Raw genomic sequence first — 25,988 nt, forward strand, 5'->3', positions numbered from 1 at the left:
TGAATATTCTAGTGTGGCTTACAAGACCGTATTTCTGAATAATAAAACTTCCCTTTCCCCCTGAGGTTCAAATGCAACTCTTTATTTCCTGTTTATGCAGTGAGTCACTGCAGAGATCTGCTCTAACAAATCGTATATTAGTTATATTGCGCTCACGCATCAATATTAATGAAAAACGAATAGAACTTTTTGGCAATTAATATTTCAGGAAATGTAATATTTGGACTCGCCCCTAGCGCAGTGCCTGCACATTAAAATGAAAAATATCAATACACTTTTACTTCTGTGAGAGGACATACAGTTGTTAATTCATCATTTATAATACTGACGGCCATTTTGTCGTGTTTGTAAGTGATGTGTCATCTGTCCTGAATGCTTCTCATTTCTGTCACGCTGTCGTTCAGCTGGCGTCCTGTACTGATGGGAGCACTGCGATTACAAACTGTAGTGAGGATTTATGAAGTTATTATTTTTCATCTTGTTGTCAGACCCGCTCTCATACATAGTTTCTGCTTTAAGTGAGATGGGCAGAAAGCAGAGATGGTGTCAGAGATGAGGTGACGGCTCAGCAGGTTCGATTGTGGGGATTGCCGTCTCTCTTGGCCGTTTTGAGAGTCCGCTCGCCTCACAGACTGCTCCACACATCTGGCCAGAATTGATGGAGTGATTTTAATTGAGCCAGACGGCTAGCTGCAGCCAGATAGCTCGCCTTAGGTGGAGACCTGTGGTTTCGGAAAAGGGATGTGGTAATACACGGTTGTCTTAATCAACAGAAACATGTGTTGCCTCACTCTTTGAAACGGTCGTAAAAAGCCAGAGTCTAGGGCTGCGGACGCGTTCGTTCAAACACACACGGAAACACACACACACACACACCAAACCATTTGGAAAAGCGGTAAAATGTGTCCGTAATTAGTGCGACTGTTTTACTGGACTGAGCAGAGTGCCTTGCAGCGGTGAGCTTCTCCAGCTTTCCCGTGTTTGAGCCTTGTTACCGGGCATTGCTGACAGGGCTGCATGAGCCGCGGTCTCCCGGGTTACCAGACCGCTCTCGGACTCCGCTGTGTTGAAACGCTGACCCGAGGGTTAAGCCTTCGCAGAAGGGAGTCGTAACTCAGCGAGAAGTTACCGAATGAATCTTACGCGTTTAAAAAGGAACGCCGTAACATTCAAAACGTAAATATGCTTAGGCTATTCGCTTTGCAGTCGTCCTAGACTTGGGTCAGACATTTCACATTACACATGGACAATTTCTCAGTTTGTCCTGAAAGACTGGCCTTAATCTTCACGTATGAATAACAGTAATGAAGTAATAATATTTTATATATAGAATTTTTTTTCTAGGAAGTCTTGACACTAGAGAGTATTTAAAAAACGGAAGTACACATGGATGAACAGCGTGGTTTTAACAAAAGAATCAGTCGTTTGGCCTTTGCTAATTTATTTATTTGATAACAGATACTAAAGTCAACAGATGTTGTTAGCGGGAGCTAGCGTTTTCCTCGTTGCCACCTTTTTGGGTCTGTTAGATAGTTTGAAAAAAGCCCATCTGACCAAGAGTAATGGAAGCATTATCTGTGATGCACCCATCTCTGCACTCAGGATAAAACCTTCACCTTACCAGGTAAAGTTCTGTCTGCAGTAATAATGGGGCATGGGTGGAAATGAGGTAAATTCTACACAGAATGCTGACCGTATTTTTAAACAGACTTGTCTATGTATGGAACTGCTTGCCTGGTTGTAGTAGAGGCAGACACAGTCGGGGAGGGTGATGCGGTGTTCAGTGCTCTCTAGACTGTCGGTAAACAATGAGCTTGATGGCCTGTTCTCATGTTCTTATGTGTTCCTACCCAAGTCTAACTGCTACTGAACATAGTTAGAATTACCCCTGTACCTTTTGTGTTACATGCAAGTTACACACACACGCGCATGCACACACACACACATGCACACACACGCACACACACGAGAACTATGAGAACTCTTGTGCTGTATGTCACACTTGCGGGTTTTGATTATATGTTGTTAGCCTGCTTCCACGTGAGGCTGTTGGTGGACTAAATGAAGAGTAATAGGCCTAAATGCTGGCTGCATTCACCTTCTGGGAAGGTGAGAAATTGGAGACATCCTTCTTCATCTTCTCACATCTTCATCGGTGCATTTTTCTATCTTTTCCTCGCTGCCGTGGGATGGGTCTGCTTTCAAAACGCGCTTGAAGTCTGTGGCGTAAACGTATATGAATTACGCACTCAAAGTGTGTGGCGTAAACATATAAAGTAATGCGTGCCACATGCATAAAAATACACAATGGATCAACCTGCCGTCATTTCTACATGACTTAGGCTAACTGAAAGATGATAATCTGCACTTTAACCTAATATGAATTGTTTGATTGCAAATCTAAAATTGTGGAGTACACAGCCAAATCAGGGGGAAAAAATATATATTTATATGTGTGTGTATGTCTGTACGTCTGTTCCAAACATTATGCAGCTCACTGTAAATTAAACATTTGGGAGATTTGTTTCTTTATGCTTTTGGAGTGAAGGCATGAGGCTGTATTTAATGATATCAGAAATAGCTACAGTATGCACACTGATGCACATGAAGCATGGGCAAGACATATTTATCTCTTATGTTTTGTTTACTATATTTTTAAATATAGGTGCATGTATGATTTTTAAACTTTGTTTGCACTGAGTAGGCTATATTTTAGGCAGATGGCCCCTCAGCCGATTGATGTTGGATTTAGTACATTACATTGCATTTTATTTGGCAGACGCTTTTATCCAAAGTGATGTACAAGAAGTGCATACCGAAGGTTTCTGGAACTACTTCAAAACACAGGTCCGATAAGATACAATACTCATCAAGTATCAGTTATCCACAGCCAGTAACATCGTCTGCTTCAGACAGTAAGCATAGGCTAAGTCGGTAGAGTTAACAAGTCAATTGATGATTACAAGAGCTATGATAAAGAGCTACAACATTGATGGAGTAGTGTTAGGGTTAGACTTGATGCAGTCTGAAGAGGCTGTCTGAAGTCTGCGCTAGCTAGCGAAACCTGGCCAGCTCAGCTGAAGGCCTGTACTGTACCACTGGATCGAAAGCGCCCTTTAATCTTGTGTTGAAAATGATGGCCATCAGGTCCAGCGTGACAGCTCCTGTGCTGGATCGATATCAGGCTGAATTGAGGCCTCAGACCGTTTGAAATGGCTTCTAACGGCACGTAATTGCCTTCGCACTCGAAGTGTAGTTGAAATATTTGCCGCAAAAGCAAATGAAGCCTCCCCAAGCGGGGGCAGAATTATTCAATTATTCAATATCATTTTATCCTACACATTTGTTTTCCTTATGCATAATAAATGTGATCGTTTTCTGTTCCAGCAGGTTGCATTATGTGTCACTGATGTGTTAACGGAGACACACACACACAAACAAATACCGTATGCACACACACACACACGCACACACAAACACACAACTTGATGTGTGGTAAATAGTTGGTGCCGCCTTCTCCTGAAATGTTTGGCTCACAGCGAGGTCAGCCTTCATCATTTTAACAATAGATTGATAATATTCTGGTGGCTACCAGTATTATTGGTGATTTTCATCTATGTTGGACACGATGCCATTTTAAGAAAAACATAAGTCTGTGCTAGATGTCAAATGTAACTCTCATAAATGCTGTCAATGCTATAACATTAGATCCATTTTTGGTTGCTGTTAGTACTGCATCATTCCTACACTCCTAAATTAAGATATACTTTGTGCAGTATAACCCTTTGAAAAGTAGGTGTTTTTTCATGTTTTTTAAAAGTTCTAATTCAGTGTTGTAGAACTCCATTGCTCAGTAGGGATTGTGACATCAGGATTAGAATGTTCAGTTAAGAACATTTTAATCACATAAGTGAGCATAAAATGGTGGCGTGCTGTACATGGTGTCATTGGAGGATGAGTCCTCATTGCTTGGTGAAGTGGTGAATTTGGTTGCGGAGGATTCAAACGAACGGTAACTTTGTTTCTGCCGGGTGGCTCATCCGGTTAAAGCGCTCTCGTTCCAGCACATGGACGGGCCTCGTGGTCTCGGTCCGAATCCCGGACATGCCAGTGTCGACTGCGGTGTGATTGGTGGTACCGTCGCCAAAGGTTACGGAAGGCTCAGGAGTCAGGGATCCGAGTCTCATCGTTCCTTAGCGACCCCCACTGGTTGCTCGGTTACGCGTGAAGAGTCTTCCCCTGACTCTATGTGAGCCCTACTGGCTGGCTGCGTTGTGATGAGACGCGTCTCTTGGCTTTGCGCTTGGTGAGAGTGGTTATCGTAAACAAGCCAATAGTCTGTTTCCGTTTAGCGGTGTGCTCCTTTCAGATGTTTCTCCAGTTATAAACGAGAGTCACGATTGGAGGCTTTGAGTGATTGACGACTGTTAAGGCCTGCACCAGCCATGTGTGTCTCTGATGGGTGTATTTTAGTGTGAGAAATGAGATTTATTTGTTTATTGATAATATAACAGCTCTCTTGTTAAGGGGTTGAGGGGTGTGAACATGTAGCACAGGGGTTCCCAAGCTTTTTTCTGATGTGACCCCGAATGAATGCTCACAAATTTACATGACCCAATGCCCAACACCCCACACTCACACCTCATACCTAACAACACCCTTTAGCCGTGACTATGCTTGCGATATACCACGACCTCCTGCCTCGCTGTTTTATTAGAGTTGAGTTGTTGTGATGTTCCACATGCAGTAGCCTATATTTACATATTTTAAAGAGACAGAAAATGACAAACTTTTTTTTTAGTTCTTTTTTTTTTTTATTACCCCCCCCCAAAATTTCCAACCCATTGTTTGGGCACCCCTGATGTAGCACAGCTGTAGCCTGGAGAAGTGTGGGGAACTAGAGCTGTACAAACGTGTATGCTCTTCTCTCCTCTCTCTCTCTCTCTCTCTCTCTCTCTCCTCTCCCTCTCTCTCTCAAGAATGAGGTAAACTGAGAGCTCCCTGGCGTATTCGCTTCTGTCAGAAAGAGAGGATTTATTCTCTCCCGTGTTGAAATATTTACGCCCTTGCGGTGACGGACCCCAGGGGCGCTCTATAAATGAAGACTGTTGGACAGCCAGAGTAAGGATTCTGTAATAACAGCGGACCTGCCTGCACCTCTGTGTGTGCGTGCCAGCCTGCACCTCTGCGTGCCAGCCTGCACCTCTGTGTGCCAGCCTGCACCTCTGTGTGCCAGCCTGCACCTCTGCGTGCCAGTCTGCACCTCTGTGTGCCAGCCTGCACCTCTGCGTGCCAGCCTGCACTTCTGTGTGCCAGTCCGCACTTCTGCGTGCCAGCCTGCACTTCTGTGTGCCAGTCTGCACTTGTGTGTGCCAGCCTGCACTTCTGTGTGCCAGTCTGCACTTGTGTGTGCCAGCCTGCACTTCTGCGTGCCAGCCTGCACCTGTGTGTGCCAGCCTGCAGCTCTGCGTGCCAACCTCCACCTCTGTGTGCCAGCCTGCAGCTCTCTGTGCCAGTCTGTACCTCTGTGTGCCAGCCTGCACCTGTGTGTGCCAGTCTGCACTTGTGTGTGCCAGCCTGCACCTCTGTGTGCCAGCCTGCACCTGTGTGTGCCAGCCTGCACCTCTGCGTGCCAGCCTGCACTTTTGCGTGCCAACCTCCACCTCTGTGTGCCAGCCTGCACCTCTCTGTGCCAGCCTGCAGCTCTGTGTGCCAGCCTGCACCTCTGTGTGCCAGCCTGCTGTCCGTCTTTTCTGGGTATCCGTGGCGACTTGGAAGTTTACCTGTGATTTTCCTAGGACACACCTGGCGTGGCGTGGGTCAGTTGTGGCAACAGCAGACAGCACGTGAGGAACCCGGCCTTACTGCGCATTCTGACCGGGCGGAGTCACGCCTCTGTTTATCCCAAACACCGTGCGGCCGGGCCGACGGCGCTCTCGGTCCCCTCACACCCGTAGGTGTGGCGTTCAGGCGCTTCGCTCGCGCCTATCTTTGAGCAGACGGGGTCAGGAGGTGGCTGTTACCGTAAGAGTAACTCGGCTGACGTTGGCCGAGTGGTCTGGTGCAAAATGGCTGCTGTGCATCACCCAGACAGGTGCTGCACGTTGATGGTGGCTGAGGTGAATTTCACTCATTGTCGCTGTAAAAGCCCTGTGAGATCATGACACGAAAAGCATTGTATACATGTTTTACTAAAATATTATATGTTAGATGCCTGGCATGGCATATAACCACCTGAAGTAATTCTGCCCTCATCTTGTCAGAAAATAAAATAAAGCCTCCAACAAGTGACGGAGGCTTCTTTACCAAAAAGTAATATTTGGTATGCACCTGGGAAAGATGGACTGTCAGCTCGGTTGCGGTTGGAAGGAGCCTAAGATGGCTCCTGGCCTTCTGGAGATGGAGTACGTCCGAGTCCTGCCCCTGATCGGAGGGTACAAAGGGAATCGGGAGAGAGGGATAATTGGAGAAGCGTCAGAAGAGAGGAGCCAACAAAGATTCGTTCAGATTTGTAGGTCAGCGTGCTGAAAGGACACCCCCCCACCCCGCTCGCTGTCCCTGGGACAGGGAGAGGACTGCTCGCGTCAGAGACGGAGCCATGACATTTTACGGCCCGGCGAAGGTTCCGTAATCCTCATCAGAACCCGAACTTCTTCACCTTCATCTTCATCACGCAGTCTCGCTGACGAGACAAAGCTCTTCTGCAAGGGAGACGTGGTCACGGTTAACTTCTCACCTTCTATCATTTTGATTGGCGTGAAAGGCAGTATCTAAGCTAATCTAGTATTAATATCTAATATTTTAGCTCTGAGAATTGTGGACTCTTTCTTCTTTACTTGCCTCATTTGTCATCACTAATTGTGGTAAGTTTGAAAGCACAGCTCACTCCTCTGGTATTTATTTATGTTTGCCCCGGGTGACTGGTATTGCTTAAATCTTTCCATGTTGTTCATTTATGTGACTCGATTAGATCTGTAGTTGCTGGTTGGGCTTGCAAATAGGCTTGCTTAAGGGTGAAACACATTAAAACATTCAAGCTTCTGGTCGCAAGTCTAGTTCACAAAAGCACGATGACATACTTCTGTCCATAAGTGTAGGAACTGCAGTGCATCGTGGGATAATAATTATATGGAGTTCAGTACTACTGAGATTCCATAAATGGAATGTGTAGTGCCTTTGAATGTTCTACTGAATCTTAAATGGATTGACTGACATTAAAAATATGATATTGTATAATTCCTAATAAGTATAAAATATACACTCACCGGCCACTTCATTAGGTACACCTGTTCAACTGCAAACTGCACCCGTTAACGCAAATATCTAATCAGCCAATCACGTGGCAGCAACTCAATGCATTTAGGCATGTAGACATGGTCAAGACAATCTGCTGAAGTTCAAACCAAGCATCAGAATGGGGAAGGAAGGTGATTTAAGTGACTTTGAACGTGGCATGGTTGTTGGTACCAGACATTTTGAGCATTTGAGGTTTGAGCATTTCAGAAACTGCTGATCTACTGGGATTTTCACGCACAACCATCTCTAGGATTTACAGAGAATGGTCCGAAAAAGAGAAAATATCCAGTGAGCGGCAGTTCTCTGGGCGAAAATGCCTTGTTGATGGCAGAGGTCAAAGGAGAATGGCCAGACTGGTTTGAGTTGATAGAAAGGCAACAGTAACTCAAATAACCACCTGTTACAACCGAGGTATGCAGAAGAGCATCTCTGAACCCACACCACGTCAAACCTTGAAGCAGATGGGCTACAGCAGCAGAAGACCACACCGGGTGCCACTCCTGTCACCTAATTAAGTGGCCGGTGAGAGTATGTAGCTGGCAGTAGTATTCAGTGGAGCCATGAACAAAATTCTTGCAGTCATCGCTAGCATCATGAGGGTATGACTGAATCTTTCTCGCAGATGTTAGGATTTGTATGTATTGTTTTGTGAAAGTGCTGGAAAAATTCATTGTTTATATCATCGTGGGGTGTGGTAGTACATCCCATAGACCCGAATTAATCGCTGCAGATTCAGCAAATTACCACATGGCTCACTCGTAGTTCCACATTAAATTACCAGCAATTTCCTTGGTCATGGCAGCCATTTTATTACTAGCGACCTTCCTGTTGAGGTTCAGAGCTCCAGCTCGGTACAGGGCTTGGTGCACGGGTTAGGAGTGCGAGTTCACGTCCTGTTTATTAAACGCATATCTCTCTTCAGAAATGTAACTCCGCCCGTCCTCCGGCCGTATCTGAACTGGTCCTGTCCCGGCCACGCCTCCCCGCTGAGCGCTGTGTAACCGTGGTGATGGCGCAAGAGAAACCGACGCCGTGTAGGACACTTACAGGCACGTGCAGTTACACCAGCGGTATCCCAAGCCACTTGAGGAGATCGTTTGCTCGGTGTCTCTGGCTCCTAGCCGTTCGGCGTAGCAGGGCTTTACCGCTGGCCGCGACACAAGGACGCGACGGGCGCGGCTTCGGCTGTTCCTCGTCCTAGACGTCACGGAAACGGCCGCAGCGCTGCCAGCGCGCCACGGAGGCTGCTGAAGCACAGGGCGCCTTGCCGCAGAGGTGAGGACTCTGGAGGACTCTGGAGTTCACAGTAGCGTCCTTGCGTGAAAGGCACGGGGAAAGAACGGAATCTCTATGGTAATTTGTGAAAATGAAAACAAGTTAAAAATGATACATGCTCAAAGACACTCCTGCGTGCACGCGTTCAAAGAAAAAAAACGCAAGTCTTCCGTATACACTGAAGTGCATTTCATAACTTCTTTCAGTCGTATTTATAGTTTGTATTTTCTTCTTATTGCTTGTGGTTTCTGAGGATCTTCCAAGGATGAAGCTCAGGGTTCGTGTTCTGTTGACACGGATGAAATGCATTTAGATGGAAACGTCTTGGCCAGTGGTAGCCAGTTTGTTTACGCGCTATCCCTACCCCTACAATGTTGGTCACAAATTGCTTTCGGTCTTTACGCTTAAAATACCGACTAATTATCCCAGCTGAAATGGCTTTATTTAATAGACTCCAATAAGCATGCACAAAAAAGTAGCTGTTAGAAAATGGAGACCTTTGCACTGTAAAAAATGCAGTGTAGTTTAAAGTATGGATTTTTGCCTGCGTGCCTTAATTGGATTGCCAGAAGTGTAACCTGAAACACAGAAATTGCAGTCCGGTTTTTTCTCCGGCACTACGGTATTGTTTGTAGATTTGACGTGTTTTCCTTAATTCAGAAATCGGCGATTTGCCCAGTTTTTATTCTGAGAATTTATTAGTTGCCCCAGCATTCACAGTTTGCCCGCTGAGGGATTTTTTTTATTTTATTCATCTCGTTTTAACTGGAAGTTCAGATGTTCCGTTTTCCCCCTCCTCCTCCTTCTTCAGCTTCTCTCGCTAGAATGTCGGTGTTTGTGTTTGCGTCCGGGGCTAGGAAGCACAGAAAGCTTGAGATGACAGCGGTAAGCCTGGCCCTTTCACGCGCTTGGCGTTCCACGCCGCGGAGCCCCGACCGCGGGAGCTGAGCTGCGTAGATTCCGCGCCGCGGGGGGATAGCTCTGACAGCTTCTCCGGGCCGAGCCGTTCCATCCGGAACGCATCAGGCTTTCAGATGGGCGCGCGTGACGGGCAGGGGGGAGAGAGCGATCCGCGCGGATTCTCCGCGCTTCGCTACGTCCCCCCGGAAGTGTCAGCGCGGTCTCTCTCTCGGGCGACGGCGGATTTCTGACCGAATCCCCGAGTGGAACGCTTCCGTTTTTACCGTTCGTTCCGTCTGTACGTTTTCAGCTGTCAACAACACGCGCACAATAGTGTCTTCAAGGGGAAGAGCATCACGCCGTGCAATGCAGCTATTTAAAATATATTTGGGCTTTCAAACCAGAATGAACAAACATATTTTTAGGCTTACAAGCCAGAATGATTGAAAGCCTTTGCCTACATATGGAAGCTGAAGCAAAGGTTATGCAAGTCTGCATGCGACATGTCTTTCTGTATTTTTGTCTGACAAGAAAATGTTTGGGAAGTAACAAGGAAAAAAGATTTCATTTAAGGAGCAGTATTTCCAAACACAGCACGAGTCGACACCAGAAACAATGGCTGAGGGCACTCCAAGTGTTACTCTGCCGTCCTTGTTTTGATCCTACTTCTCATCTTCCTCGTGATTCCAGTTCGATTTGTCATGCTTATTGGTCATGGCCTGCAGATGCTTTGTGAAGCGGCTGTCGGCGTCTGAGGCCGTGAGGTCATGCACACGTTGCAGCCAGAGGCGTTTTTCTCGCGCTGGCTCTCGTGTTTCCTCACACACACCTGGTTTTACGGTAACTGTGTAGCTTTAGCATCCGCGAGAGTTAGCGCTTGACTTCATTTCAGTTCATTCTTCTCAGGGAGTGAATGTGCAGTTATTTAACTGAAAAGTCACTTAATTGGAATTGGTGTTAAATAATTGGAATTCCATTTCAGTTGAGTTAAGGGAGTGTGCTGAAATTTAGGCTAGTTCTTGAACTTAAAAATACCCATTGTTCATGAGGTTCATTGAAATGGAATTCTAGCCAACCCTGGTACTCTGCTATTTCCAATATTATTTTTCAGTCTTGTGTGAATTTTTTTATTTTAAAACCCTAATTCATTTAATATTTCCCATGTTACTCTGAGTGTTTCTCAGTCTTTCTCTTGACCAGTACTCATAGGTCTTGTGGGTGTGTGCAGCTTCTAGTTTTTCTTGGATGTTGAGTTGGTGTATGCAGGTGGTTCTGTCTCTAACGCCTTCTCTCTCTCTCTCTCTCTCTCTCTCTCTCTCTCTCTCTCCCTCCCCTCTCTTTCTCTTTCCCCAGGAGCCGGGGAGTCGGGGAAAAGCACAATAGTAAAGCAGATGAAGTAAGTCCCAGGAATAGCTCCTGCCTTCCAGGCAGCACATGCAGCGCATTCGAATGCATACTGTACGCTCATCAACATTTCCCGCAGGACGAAGGTTGTGGAGTGTTTGTTTATGTTCCGTGTCCATGGATACGGCTTATGCAGTCCGTAGCACGGTGCGTTTCTAGCTAAGGCCTTTGGAAAATGAATTCCTTATTTTGAATTATATGTGTATTTTAATTTTAAAAAACATTATTTCCTTAGATATGGCATGTAAATATATAGATATGTGTAGATAGTCTCTTGTTAATTGCACAAACCGCAACCCTCCTCAGTTTCAATTAAATATATATTGCTGTAATGAAGTCCCGTGCCCCGTGTGCCCATGAATGAATTAACGAGCGAACGGACGACGGAGCGAACGAAAGGAAGATCGCGCCAGAGAAGGACGATGGAAAAACGAGAGGAAGGCGGGAGAACGGAGCGGCGCGCGCTCGCTGTGACTCACCCCGCCCGAGCCCCGCGTGGGGATAACGACATTCATTGCTTTCTTGCGTCTGCGTGAATGCGAGGCAGACGCGGAGCGCGGAAATCGGGTTTGTTTTCCGCCTCCCGGACCGCGAAAGAGAGGGGGAAGGTTCACTCGCAGAAACGACAGCCTTTCGCGGTTTTTTTTTTTAACGTGGGACGTTTGGGAATAAGCGGGACGGCTTATGCCCGAACCCGGTGGGGGTAGCCTATTTGGCAGTGGCCTATTCCGAGTTAAGGTTCCGAGTTTCTTTCACAAATTGTAGCACAGCGTCCAGGCGGGTCACTCCTGGGGGGTGAAACCCCGGCGCTCGCCGGGCCAGCTGTGTTCGCTAAAAACAGCCGACCTGATCTGCGTATGCATCGGACTCCCGAATCCGTGGAAACAGTGCCAAATTAAAAAAAACCAAGAAACGATGACAGAGTCAGGGGGGGACTTGAGGATAACTGGTGACTCGGAGCGTATTGCACAAACTGTAGCGGTTGGACTGTTGTTATGCAGGCTGTTATTGTGAATGATGGTCCTCCTCGGCCAGCTTTGTGTGTGTCATTGCTGTTGATTCAGAAGATGGGAGAAGCATCTTGGCATTTCACAATGAGCACAATGTGCAGATGACTGGCTTCAGTTAACTGGGGGAGAAAGTAGTTGCTGTAGGTTGAGCAAGGATGATATATCTGCACTGGTAGTGTTTAGAATTTAGGTCTGATTTACTAACACGTGCAAAACCAATAATATGACCAATAATTGGTCCTGGTATTTGTTTTGCACCAATCATTGGTTGTGTTATTAGTTGGGGTCTAGTGTGGGGAGGGAGTGGTTTCAGTTGGCAAGATTTCAGCGTGTCATATCATGCAACAACAACTCCTCGCTGGTCAGTCAGGTTCCTGCTGGTCAGTCTGGTTCCCGCTGGTCAGTCAGGTTCCCGCTGGTCAGTCAGGTTCTCGCTGGTCACTCAGGTTCCTGCTGGTCAGTCAGGTTCTCCCTGGTCAGTCAGGTTCCCGCTGGTCATTCAGGTTCCTGCTGGTCAGTCTGGTTCCCGCTGGTCAGTCTGGTTCCCGCTGGTCAGTCAGGTTCCCGCTGGTCATTCAGGTTCCCGCTGGTCAGTCAGGTTCTCGCTGGTCAGTCAGGTTCTCGCTGGTCAGTTAGATTCTCGCTGGTCAGTCAGGTTCCCGCTGGTCAGTCAGGTTCTCGCTGGTCAGTTAGATTCTCGCTGGTCAGTCAGGTTCCCGCTGGTCAGTCAGATTCTCGCTGGTCAGTCAGGTTCCCGCTGGTCAGTCAGGTTCTCGCTGGTCAGTTAGATTCTCACTGGTCAGTCAGGTTCCCACTGGTCAGTCAGGTTCTCGCTGGTCAGTTAGGTTCTCGCTGGTCAGTCAGGTTCCCGCTGGTCAGTCAGGTTCTCGCTGACAGGTTCTCGCTGGTCAGTCAGGTTCCCGCTGGTCAGTCAGGTTCTCGCTGGTCAGTCAGGTTCTCCCTGGTCAGTCAGGTTCCCGCTGGTCAGTCAGGTTCTCGCTGACAGGTTCTCGCTGGTCAGTCAGGTTCCCGCTGGTCAGTCAGGTTCCCGCTGGTCCCGCTCGGTGTCTGCCTGAGGAGGCTGGGAATGAGGGGACCTCCTTTCACTCTGCGTCACATGAGCTGGTTGGCTGTGAATTAACACTGGCGCGATGCGTTTCATGGAGAGCGCATGTCAGTCTGCACTCCCAAAATGGACAGAAGAGGTTGCTACAGCGACCACAAATACCAGACTCTGGGGATTTAAAGTTAGAAACGTGAAATAATGAAGAGTTCTTGAGTGAGAGATGCCTTTCCACTATTGTTTTTCACTATTGTTTCTCTCTCAGGATGGCTACTTGGAGGAGGAGTGTGTGTGTGCGTGCATGTGTGTGTGTGTGCGTGTGTGTGTGTGTGTGCGCAGTGTAACAGTAGTGTTTCTCTTTCAGGATTATCCATGAGGACGGCTACTCGGAGGAGGAGTGTAAGCAGTATAAAGTGGTCGTGTACAGCAACACCATCCAGTCCATCATCGCCATCATCCGTGCCATGGGCCGCCTAAAGATCGACTTTGGGGACCCTGCACGAGCGGTAAGTACCACCCCTCTGTCAGCCGGTTAGCCCTGCCCCTCTGTCAGCTGGTTAGCCCCGCCCCTCTGTCAACCGATTAGCCCTGCCCTTCTGTCAGCCGGTTAGCCCCGCCCCTCTGTCAACCGATTAGCCCCGCCCCTCTGTCAACCGATTAGCCCCGCCCCTCTGTCAACCGATTAGCCCTGCCCCTCGGTCAGCTGGTTAAGCCCGCCCCTCTGTCTGCCGGTTAGCCCCGCCCCTCTGTCGGCCGGTTAGCCCCGCCCCTCTGTCACCGTTAGCCCGCCCTCTGTCGGCCGTTAGCCCGCCCCTCTTCAGCCGGTTAGCCCCGCCTCTGTCGCCGGTTAGCCGCCCCTCTGCCGGCCGTTAGCCCGCCCCTCTGCCGGCCGGTTAGCCCGCCCCTCTGCCGCGGTTAGCCCCGCCCCTCTGTCTGCCGGTTAGCCCCGCCCCTCTGTCCGCCGTTAGCCCGCCCCTCTGTCAACCGATTAGCCCTGCCCCTCTGTCAGCCGGTTAGCCCCGCCCCTCTGTCGGCCGGTTAGCCCCGCCCCTCTGTCTGCCGGTTAGCCCCACCCCTCTGTCAGCCGGTTAGCCCCGCCCCTCTGTCAGCCGATTAGCCCTGCCCCTCTGTCAGCCGGTTAGCCCCGCCCCTCTGTGAAATGAAAGTCAAGTATACATTTCACTGGAATGCTTATTGCAGCCTGGCCTTGGCTGACCCATATCACTACAGTTAGGCCCGCATCCATGTTGTCTTCCCGCTCTGATATAGAACCGAACAGGGAACGTTTGGGTCGTAGCCAAAGCGTTTCCGCTGTAGCGTAACTTAAAGTGATTTAAAGCTCTATTTAAAAAACAAAAAAAAACAATGACATCGCATCCCTCAACCCGCTAGCCCAAGGCTGAGAGACCCGCGTCCCCCCTGGAGCGAGCTGCGATCTGGAGGCCGCGCTGAAATAGACGTTAGCGTGGGCGGTGAAGCAGAGCTCTCGCGCTGCCAGAGTGCTCCGTCACGCTAAGCGGCGCGGACAGCGTGTTCGATTGATGCCGGGGATCGGGCCGCGTTCCGGGGAGCCTGGGGACGGGCGGGCGGGCGCTGGTCCAGCGTCACCCGGGGGGATGAGTGCTGGCTGGCCCAAGTCCGGTCCAGCGTCACCCAGGGGGATGAGCTCGGGGACGGGCTGGCCGGGGTTCCGGAGGGCCTGAGAGAGAGAGAGAGGAGGATTTACGGGCCCTTTTCTCACCTGGGCCCCCGGAGTTATGAGTCCCGCTCGCGGTCGCCCTACGCAGCGCGCGGAGAAACGCACGTCTCCGTCGGCCCGAGGTCAACCCCAGCGAGTCTCCCCTCAAACATAAACACAGCTTCACATTCTGTTCCCCTTCCTCTGAGGACAAGCGCGGGCCAGTCCAAATACTTTAATTCCTTAGGTGCCATTAACGTTTCGAAACGTTCCCACAAATCCCCCGGTCATTTTCAGATGCACGCGTTTCTTTCCAAACCATGCAATCGTGAAAAAATTTTACCCTGAATATTAAATGAAATTATGTTGTTTTTTGAATGATTGTCAGCAATCTTCAGATTTACTTGCACTTAAAAGGTTGAAGTATTTCAAATGAAGCTAACTGATGCAGGACTGCTGCATTCTGGGATCTGTAGTTGCTAGTGTATACTGCAGTTATCCTTTTAGCCAGCAGAGCGCTGGGATCTGAAGTGGGACACCTCTGGCCTTGTACTCATCCCGGGGGCAATAGTTCCTCCCTAAAACCTGCCAGGGGCCCACAACCCCTTTTTATAAATGAGCTATGTCCCCCTTCCAACTGATGCCAGCTATACTGTAGTCCTGTTTGGCTTGCAATGTGTAAGATAGTCACTGACTATAGAGTGTTAAATAATCACAGTCTCTCTTGTAATCCCGTGTGGACCGTATGGTGTAAAACAGTCACATTCCTGTAGTCCTGTGTGACCTGTAGTTAAGTAGTCACAGGCTCTCTTGTAGCACTGTGTGATGTCAGAGGGACTCACAGGCTTCAGCTGAACTAATCTTCGCTTGGGCTGAGGGCAGTTCCAAATGGAGAGGGAAAAATGTTCCTTTAAGTGTGGTGTGTCGTAAGGCACACGCATCACAATCATCAGAGGTCACAAGGTCACCGTCATTGTTACACTCAGGGGACCAGAGAATGACATTCCCCCTGACGCTCATAAACTCCAGTGGTTACCAGAGGTATTGCAGTTTAGTAAGCCTCTGGTGCAAAAAAGCTCATTTTCTCATTGAAGTCCATTCAAAACTATGACTTTTCCCTGGCAAAATTATACTATTTTGGACAGCACATTTAAATGAAAAAAATTTCTTCAGACCAAACTAATTAATCTCCTGGGATATAAAAAGCATTAAAAAAATTCCCTTTCATCCCTACACATTTAGGTACCCAGTGTGCATCTGGTGCCAAAAGCCCGAAAGTCAAACATGGCGGCCTCCATGAACTGTCTTCATGCGCCAATGAGCAGCTTCCATAGGAGTCCATGTAACCGACTAGCAGAAGCTGTCACCAGCTCTTTTGCATCTCCATGGTTACACTCAAACAGGGTTCCATTGCTGAGGCTCCTGTAGCCAGGGCACCCGATGCTGGCCCCAGTCGGTCCCTGGCAGCAGCGATCCTGCTCTCTCTCTCTCTCTCTCTCTCTCTCTCTCTCTGGAACCCTCCGTGCGTTACGCAACGCCAGGGGCGGGGCTTATGTGGAGCGTGTCACCTCGTTGCCCTGGCAGCCGGGGAGGCCTGGATGACATATGGAAGTGCTCTCTGCGCCGCAGTTGGCGCTTGGCAGCTCGGTCCTGTTTATGCAAGGCTCCTGGTCTGGGGCTCCCGTGGGGGCAGTGGGGGGGGTGATGGCGTTCAAAGTGGGGGGTAAACGTGCTGGCAGTCTGGTGCTGGCAGTTGGGTTGGCGAGTGCTGCTTTGTCCTGTAAAAACATAATTTGTGGTCTGTCTGTATGTGTGTATATATATATACATACATATATGTATGTGTATGTGTGTAGGGGTAGACCTCATGACCCTGTGTGTGTGTGGTGTGCGTGTGCGTGTGTGTAGATTTAGACCTCATGGCTGTGTGTGTGTGTGTGTGTGTGTAGATGTAGACCTCATGGCTCTGTGTGTGTGTGTGTGTGTGTGTGTGTGTAGATGTAGACCGCATGGCCCTGTGTGTGTGTGTGTGGTGTGTGTGTGTGTGTGTGTAGATTTAGACCTCATGGCTGTGTGTGTGTGTGTGTGTGTGTGTAGATGTAGACCTCATGGCTCTTTGTGTGTGTGTGTGTGTGTGTGTGTGTGTGTAGATGTAGACCTCATGGCCCTGTGTGTGTGTGTGTGTGTAGATGTAGACCTCATGGCTGTGTGTGTGTGTGTGTTGTGTAGATGTAGACCTCATGGCTGTGTGTGTGTGTGTGTGTGTAGATGTAGACCTCATGGCCCTGTGTGTGTGTGTGTAGATGTAGACCTCATGCCTCTGTGTGTGTGTGTGTGTGTGTGTGTGTAGATGTAGACCTCATGGCCCTGTGTGTGTGTGTGTGTGTGTGTAGGTGTAGACCTCATGGCCCTGTGTGTGTGTGTGTGTGTGTGTGTGTGTAGGTGTAGTCCTCATGGCCTGTGTGTGTGTGTGTAGGTGTAGACCTCATGGCCCTGTGTGTGTGTGTGTAGATGTAGACCTCATGCCTCTGTGTGTGTGTGTGTGTGTGTGTGTGTGTGTAGATGTAGACCTCATGGCCCTGTGTGTGTGTGTGTGTGTGTGTGTGTGTGTGTGTGTGTGTGTAGGTGTAGTCCTCATGGCCCTGTGCGTGTGTGTGTGTGTGTGTGTGTGTAGATGTAGACCTCATGGCCCTGTGTGTGTAGGTGTAGACCTCATGGCCCTGTGTGTGTGTGTCTCCCTCTCCCTACAGGACGATGCCCGGCAGCTCTTTGTTTTGGCCGGGACGGCGGAGGAGGGGGTGATGACGGCGGAGCTGGCCGGGGTCATAAGGCGTCTGTGGAAGGACGGGGGTGTGCAGACCTGCTTCATCCGGTCCCGGGAGTACCAGCTCAACGACTCCGCCTCATAGTAAGAGCGCCCCGCCTCTGGCCTCTGCCGCGCTCACACGGCGGTCTGGTCTCCATCTCTGGGCATCCCCGCCTCTTCGGAGCGCCTCTCGGTTCCCTTCCTACCCCCGCCCTGTGCCTCTCCCACCTTGTCTCGGTACTCCGTGTTTTAAGGTCATAAGCTTACAGTGTTATGGATGTAATCTGTATTGTATACATTCGGGATTTGTTCTTTGTTTCTTGGCCGGCATAGCTAACGTGCTAGTGCTAACGTGCTTGTGCTATAGTGATGTTGTGCCTTTATTCGCTGGTCTGGGAATGTTGTCAGCCAGGTTTGGTGCTGTTGTTTATATAAATCAGGTGAACGCGCTCATGTTTGCCCCGTTGTAGCAAGCAGCGCTGCTAAATGAATGTTAAAAAAAGAAAAGAAATTGAGGTTTAATGAATGCTAAATTGAGACTTTCTGTAACACCAGAGGCGGAAACTCCGAAAAGCTGCCGACGCTCCACTTCGGCTTCGAAGAACAGGTGTCCTGTGTCAGCTCTGTTCCCCTGTTGCCCTTGGAGAGGCACACGGTGTTTGGCTTTATGTTTATACCTTGAAATCAGCAACCTGTTCACACCCAAGAGACCAGATGACTTGAATTAAATATCATGAACTAGTCGATCACTGTAATTGCCGGGTTACAGTGAAAGCCTGCGTGCCGTGTGTCTCTCTGAGGACCCGGGCGAATACCGCAGTTTTCTGCGGTAACATTTCCCTCCTCTGTGCGGTGGAGCTCTCATCTCACACACGTTAATGTGGGGCCCTAGAGGGTAGCGTAGCTCGCTTTCCTGGTGTAATGGCATTCATGATGGCTCAAGGTGAGGTGTGTAGGGTGTAATGGCGTCCATGATGGCTTAAGGTGAGGTGTGTAGGGTGTAACGGCGTCCATGATGGCTCAAGGTACCATTTCCCTCCTCTGTGCGGTGGAGCTCTCATCTCACACACGTTAATGTGGGGCCCTAGAGAGCGGCCAGGCGTAGCGTAGCTCGCTTTCCCTGGTGAACTGTCCAGCGTTTCGCCATGAGGCTCAAGGTGAGAAGGTGTGTAGGGTGAAGGCGTCTGATGATGGGCTGGCGAAGGGGTGGGTTGTGGTGGGGGGGGGGGGGGGCGAGAGAACGGGTGGGTCCACGCCTGTCCCTCTCTTGCGCGAGCTCCTTTAGAATTCAGCGAGGGCGCGCAGCTGGCTAGCGCATCGCGCCTGTCCTTGGGGGAAACAAAGAGGGAATTGAAATTCCGGCCTTATCAGCGATTGCTTGGGATGTGACATCCACTGTGCCTCGGGGTCCCCTGTGCATTCAGCCAGCGGACTTCCCTGAGCCTGTGTTGTTTGTAAGAGCACTTCTGTCTGTTAGGCCTTTTACATTGTGTGCCATTCTCCACTCAGAACGGAGCATTTGATGGCTGGAGAATCTGCGTGCGGCTGCCATGGTAACGCCTTTAGAACGCTAAGGCTGCGGCCTGATTGGCTGCTTCGCCGTCAGTAGGTCTGCCTCTTCCTGTTCAGGCCGCTGCGTTCTCGGTTACCTGAGGCTCCAGGTGTCACTGCGAGAGTGACGAAAGGCTGCTGGCTCCTCTTAGTTTTGTCTCTCTGGAGATCGTCGTTGTCTGAGATGAGATTCATTCCTCCTTAGGAGATGGCGAAGGCCAGCTTTCGTTTTGCGAAAGCTTTAAAAAAACAAAAACCTCCTGCTAGCTTCTCTTGGTTTTGTCTCTCTTGAGATCGTCTTTGCCCGAGATGAGACTCATTCGTTCTTAGGAGACGACGAAGGCCAGCGTTCATTTTGCAAAAGGCTCTGCTTGTTGTTCGTCACAATATGTCGCAGACGCAATTATGCCCGCGCGATAGACTGGTTCATTCGCCACCCGGGGGTGAATTAGAGTGCTTCCTCATTCTGCGAGTCGTTCATGCGGTCTGCCTTTCTTAAATGAAGAATAGCGTCGGGGGTTCTGCTGCTCCGCACCGGCAGCCCCGGCTCAGTCTCCGCCAGGATTTCATTCGAAGCCTCTGTTTGAGCGAGCTGTTGAATTGCAGCAGTATTGCGTCAGTTAAAAACAACACCGGTGTTTCTGTGAGCTCTGTGCTCTTACCGGTCCTGCGCTTTGCTAGTCCTGACCAGGAGGGAAATTGACCAGCACTAGTAAAAGTTTTTCTGACTTCACTGATTACACACAGATTTGTAATACTTGTCATATTTTTTTTTGTTTGTATTGGTCACATGACATTTTTCAAGAAACTTTATAGTAATATTATATCAGAAACTTTCTAGCTGTCCCTGTAACTTTTGACATCTCATGGAAGAGACTCCACAGTGCAACGGCAGTACATTTCCACTTAATGGATGGGTTCCAGTAAAGGACGATGCTTTATTATGGAAAAATGATGTGTAGGGTGTAACAGTGTCGATGACTGCTCAAGGTGAAGGGTGTAGGGTGTAACAGTGTCCATGATGGCTCAAGGTGAAGTGTGTAGGGTGTAACAGTGTCCATGATGGCTCAAGGTGAAGTGTGTAGGGTGTAACAGGTGTCCATGATGGCTCAAGGTGAAGTGTGTAGGGTGTAATGGCGTCCATGATGGCTCAAGGTGAAGTGTGTAGGGTGTAACGGCGTCCATGATGGCTCAAGGTGAAGTGTGTAGGGTGTAACGGCGCCCATGATGGCTCAAGGTGAAGTGTGTGGCTGTAGGGCGGGGCAGAAACTTGGTATAGCTGTGTGTTTATGCTGTACCATAAATAGACACGTAGTGTGTTTATCCTTCACCACTGTCCAGTGGGGGCCCATATTTAGTATTCCTCCTCTCTCTGCCTCACTCTCTCTCTCTCTCACTTTCGCTCTCTCACACTCTCCCATTCTCACACACACAAACACACACACACTTACATGCACGTGCTCACACATGCACACACAAACATAAATCCTCTCATGTGTCATGGTAATATCATTTGCTGCGTTAATGGTGACATTGGACATAATACTAATGTAGAGCTTATGAGCGCTGTTTTACATCTCTTGTGAAGAACCAGTCTTAGAAAATGTCACCAAAAATGAGTTGTTCTTTAATGCAGGCATTGAAATGGTGCTTGTTTGATCTGGATGTGCTCTGTTTTAATTTGTACCCCCCCCCCCCCCCACAGCTACCTGAATGACCTGGACAGGATATCCCAGCAGAGTTACATCCCCACCCAGCAGGATGTGCTTCGAACCCGAGTGAAAACCACTGGCATCGTGGAAACACACTTCACCTTCAAGGAGCTGTACTTCAAGTCAGTACCCACTTCAGTCAGTAACACACTTGCACACACACACACACACACACACACACACACCTCACAAACACTCACACATTAAACAAAAAACATGACATGACACTTATCTTTGCACTTCAGAGTGATGTGATAGTAATTATGGGCTTTGAGTTTGCCTGAAGAACGATGATTGGAATTAAAGGGTAAACACCAGATAGTATAAAAAATGAAATACACCAACCAAATGGAAGAAGTTGTCTATCTATTTTATGATTCACAATGTAATTTTTTTTTTTAATTGAAGGCAAGAAATCTGCCCTAAAAAATCTAATTGTTTACTCTTTTTGCCCCGCCTCCCTTTTTTTAGCAATCTTCAGAATGACCACCCACATCATTTTGTGATGTGATAGAACAAGGAAGTGAGATACTGTCAAATTAGCTATACCTAGCCCTTTTTCCAAGAATTAGCCTACACTTGATGTCTTATAAGAACATTATTCCGACAATGCTAATGGAAAGCGAGTTAAATTGACACTTGGTAGACTAATTTGCTCGCTAGAGGTGGATTAGAGTAAATCATAAGGTAGGAGTTAAGCAAGCTAGTGCCATCCATCTGCAGCCATTGATAGAGCTAACACTGTTAGCATGCAGCTCAAATTGTCTAATATCCTTGTACTAGACGCACAGGGACACACGCAATTGGTGTCAATCTTCTTGTATGAATCTGGGCAAGGGGTTGTGTGTTCTTTTTTTCCCTTTAATTTATTGATCTAGATTAGGCTTACATTTGAAAAAATATTGAAGACCATTCATTCCTCTCCTAAATGAATTGCAACTGATGTTCTCACTAAAGAATGAAATTAACTACAGGGGATCTGAACTCAGTGTCCTCAGTGGAAGGTACTGCCCTGTCTGCGACCTTACATTGGTCACCTGACCATCAGCGTCAGGGATAAAACCAGGAACGTGGATTTTAAACCGGCTTATTTCAAGAGCCTGGCTATTATGCTGCACCATTTATGAGCCAATCATTAGCGTGGAATGAAATGACACTGTCACACCGAGCTGCTTTGGGTTTCATTCCGGTAACTTCTTCAGATAGACTCAAAGCAGATAACCATCACGTCGCTGTGAAGTATGACCATAACTCGCGTCAGTCGGAAGTGCAGAGATAGCATCGCGCTAACTCAGGAGTGCAAATGCAGTGCTTGCAAGTTGAGCATTACCAGAAGGCAAATACATTTGAAATGATGTAATTACGCTTAGGCAAAATGTAAAACCTAGCCTGTATTTGCGAAGCGTGGATAAGAAGCGGGTGTGTGTACGTGCGCGTATTACAGGCTCAGTGGGGGTCAAAGGCTTAGGTTCGTTAAACCTAGTAGTGAGTAGAGTAGTGAATCTGCACATAAACAATGCCTTTATAACAGCGTAATGAAATTCATATTTATGTTACTTAATGTTCTTTACAAAAAAAATACTGCAAACTTGTACACGACAATTTTGTGTTTATTTATTACAAATAATTTGTAACAAATAAAATGCAATGTAAAGTAACCTTTGAATGTCCAGTGTCACTGACATTTAAGGAAGATTACATGCAGCATGTGTTCATATTTTAGTTCACAGGAAGGGTCGTGGCTATTTGAGGGGTCCCTGAACAACATAAAACAAAAGCACTGTGTTCCTGCCTTCTGAATGTTTGCCTGAATATGTGCTCACGCATATAAATATTGTAGATATTGCGTAGAGCTGCGGGACTGGCTTCTTCCGCTACGGACAGCAGCGGCTGACAGGTTGTGTGGGGGGGGAGGAGCTCTGTGCTGTTCGGGTCGGGGGGGGGCTGGTGGGGGGGGTGAGCTCTGCCATTCGGGCGCTCTGCATTCGTTCCGCATTTTCCGGGAAACAAATTGAGAAAAATGAGCCACATCTGCCTGCTTCATTCTGCCCCCCGCCCCCATGTTCTGTAGAATGGGGTGGTGGTGGTGGGGGGGGGGCAGGGGAGCGGCGACGGCTTCCCGTGTTCTCGGACGTTTCGCGGAACACGGCGAGCCGCGCTCGGTCACGTGCGCTCCACCTCCGTTTCCACGGCTGATTACCTGAGGCGGGCTCGTTAGACTCCGGGCCGGGTTAATTAGCTGAGAACAAGCCGGGGAGCAGGGCATTATGGGAAAGGTCAGTAGTCAGAAGCCTTGTGGGTAGTTCTGTGGCAAAGCGGCAACACATCTCCTCGGTCGTCATCGTGGTTTATTCTGTAGTGCGTGGTGTACAGCTGCTGCCACGGTTTTATTTACATTGGATGGCTGGTGATTGGTTCCAGAGCTGGTGTGGTTCTGAAGTATTGAAAAGATATATATAAAATTAGGAAGAACTCAGTACAACAGGGCTGTTGCTGTCTGCTCTTCCAGTTGCTATTTTTGCTGTTGCAGCAGCAACAACAACAAAAACCGTATCAAAATGGTAGCATAAAAAGACCGTGCACAGTACATATTTGCACAATGCAGTTTTTTTTTGCCGTTAAAGATGCTACTACACAGATGGGCACATGGATTTACAAAACGGATAAATATTAATTGATAAATATAAGAAATACAGGAATGAATAAAATATGAGTAAGAACAGAGGCGGCACTGTGATAAAGGCTGAGGAGTTAAGTGAGTTTTCGGAGCCGTAATGGACTCCACATTGCACCAGAGGCAGTTTATAGGGCTCGTTAGCGAGTCCCCAGGGAGCGATTGGCTCCAGAGCGAAGGTTAAGGTCCCGGTTTAAAAAGCCAAACGTGATTTTGGCTGATGCCGGCTGGCACTCCTGCGTAAAGGCCGTCTGAAAGAGCCTGAAGGTGGAGAAACCGCATTAACACGGAAACCGGAGAGATGGAGGAGTGCCTTCCTGTAGCTCGTCATCAAACCAGCAAAGCTGAGTGTGAGTGTGTGTGTGAGTGTGAGTGTGTGTGCATGTGAGTGTGTGTGTGTGTGAGAGTGTGTGTGTGTGAGTGTGTGTGTGTGTGTGAGTGTGTGTGTGTGTGTGAGGGTGTGTGTGTGTGTGTGTGTGTGCTTGTGTGTGTGAGGGTGTGTGTGTGTGTGTGTGTGTGTGTGTGTGTGGTGAGAGGTGGTGTGTGTGTGTGTGCATGTGTGTGTGTGGTGTGAGGTGTGTGTGAGAGGGTGTGTGTGTGTGTGTGTGTGTGTGGTGTGTGAGAGTGTGTGTGTGTGTGTGTGTGTGTGTGTGTGTGCGAGTGTGTGTGAGTGTGTGCAGTGGTGTGAGGTGTGTGTGTGTGTGTGTGTGTGTGTGTGAGTGAGCAGGGTGTGTTTGAATGAGAGATGAGGTGTGATTGTTGAGTGTGAGTGTGATTGGTGAGAGACGTGAGTGTGTGGTGAGAGAGGATTGTGTGTGTTAATGAGCGTAGAGTGATGTGTGTGTGTGTGAGAGGGTGTGTGAGTGTGTGTGTGTTAGTGTGTGTGTATGTGTATGAGAGGGTGTGTGTGTGTGTGTGAGAGAGAGTGTGTGAGTGTGTGTGTGTGTGCGTGAGTGTGTGTGTGCGTGTGTGTGTGTGTGTATGCGCATATGGTTGTCTTTGACATGAGGAAAGATGCTAATCCTAATAGAACAGAATAGAATAGAATATAGAATATCCTTGCGTTTATACAGCACTTTTCTGAATGCTATGCATATACTAACAGGTCGCAGCAAATTAAAAACTGTGCCAGTGATACTGGGAAGACGGCACCTTAAGGAAAACAGTGTATTAACTTGAGCCGATTAGAAGTGATCTAGCATGTCAGAATCTTGAGAGAAAATTTGTCTCTGTACCCCTACAAGTAGAGTTTATCAGAGTGCCTAATGACTGCATAAAGTTTTGATGTGTGTATGGGGGGGGGGGGGGGGTGATGAGTTAAAGCTATGAGGGAAGGAAGTGGCAAAAATGATTAAAGAAACACTGAAATCGATTAAATTGCAATCAAATTAAATATTGCATCAAATAAAACGCAGTTAAATTTAATATGGAAATGTTGACGCTGTCAAATTAAATAACCCCTCCGTGTTGAAATAAAATTATTCACAGATCATTTTATCATTGTGTCTGATCGCCCTGACATTTATTTGTTTGTTCGGAAGCAGGTTAATCAGTTTTCATGCTGTGCAGTTCCGGTCCCCACCACTGGGGCTTTCTCTACCTCGCTTATCAGATCCCTGCAGCTTTCAGCACCACTTCAGTGGCCGTTTCACAGCTTCTACAAGTGTCAATCAAATTATCCCGCCCACCAATGTAGCCTGTGTCTGAGTGGTTGACACGTCTTGTTTGGACTGTCCGGCAAAGTTGCCAAATTGGCTATAATATGTGACTTTGGGGGGGATTGTCTTTTTAATTGCATTTTATTTGATGCAGTATTTAATTTGATTGCATTTTAATCGATTCGACATTAAATTCAACTGCAATTTAATCGATTCGGTCTTTATTTAATAGTTTTTGTTACTTCCACTAATTTAAAATCCAAAAAGTGTAGGCGCAGACTGGAACATGTTTGCCCCCAGGAGAGTGAGATCGTGTGATTGAAAAACATTGTCTTTGTTCTCCTTAATGCCAGTATTTGTCCTCAACATTTGCCTGTTCTAATTGAATTTTTCACATGGCCTTTTGGATGAAGGGTGAGCGAGGATCAGTCAGGCTCACGGGGATCGGGTGAATAATGAGCTGTGTGTGTATTTACCCTGGGACGACGCCCTGCAGTTTGGGTTCTCTCAAGCGCCTAACTCCAGTGCCAGGATTCAAACCTGCAACCTACTTATCATAAGACCAGCTCTTATGTAGTTTTCTTGGATTTAAAATGCAAGGAGGTTGTGTTTAAAAGGCCATGTAGTAAAAGCTACTACTTTTGAATTTCCCTTCTAAAACAGGTTGAATATATTGAAATATATATTACAGTTTTAAATTTTGAACTGAGTGTCAGAATTTGACCAACTTTCGGGCTGTTTTTGTGTGTTATGTCCACAAGACAGCTAACCAATGAAAGCGGAGATATAACATTACATTACATTACATTTATTTGGCAGACGCTTTTATCCAAAGCGACGTACAAAAAGTGCATTTCATGGTCATAGACAACTGCTAAACACAGGTTCAGTAAGGTACAATACTTATTTTGTACAGCTATTTCTAGCCAAGAACACAGTTTAGTTCACACAGTGAACACTA

At 48.0% G+C, this 25,988-nt stretch overlaps 1 protein-coding gene across 2 annotated transcripts in view; it reads left to right on the forward strand.

Moving 5' to 3' along the window:
- Positions 1 to 25,988, forward strand: part of gnai3 (guanine nucleotide binding protein (G protein), alpha inhibiting activity polypeptide 3) — a 57,871-nt gene that overhangs the window by 24,059 nt on the left and 7,824 nt on the right. For both annotated transcript variants that reach the window (XM_064300007.1, XM_064300009.1), the window contains exons 2-5: positions 10,825 to 10,867; positions 13,313 to 13,454; positions 17,377 to 17,534; positions 20,689 to 20,817. In XM_064300007.1, coding sequence (XP_064156077.1) covers positions 10,825 to 10,867; positions 13,313 to 13,454; positions 17,377 to 17,534; positions 20,689 to 20,817 — 472 coding nt within the window. The remainder of the gene's footprint in view (positions 1 to 10,824; positions 10,868 to 13,312; positions 13,455 to 17,376; positions 17,535 to 20,688; positions 20,818 to 25,988) is intronic.

This window comes from Anguilla rostrata, chromosome 11 (genome assembly GCF_018555375.3).
Source record: "Anguilla rostrata isolate EN2019 chromosome 11, ASM1855537v3, whole genome shotgun sequence".
Lineage (NCBI taxonomy): Eukaryota > Metazoa > Chordata > Actinopteri > Anguilliformes > Anguillidae > Anguilla > Anguilla rostrata.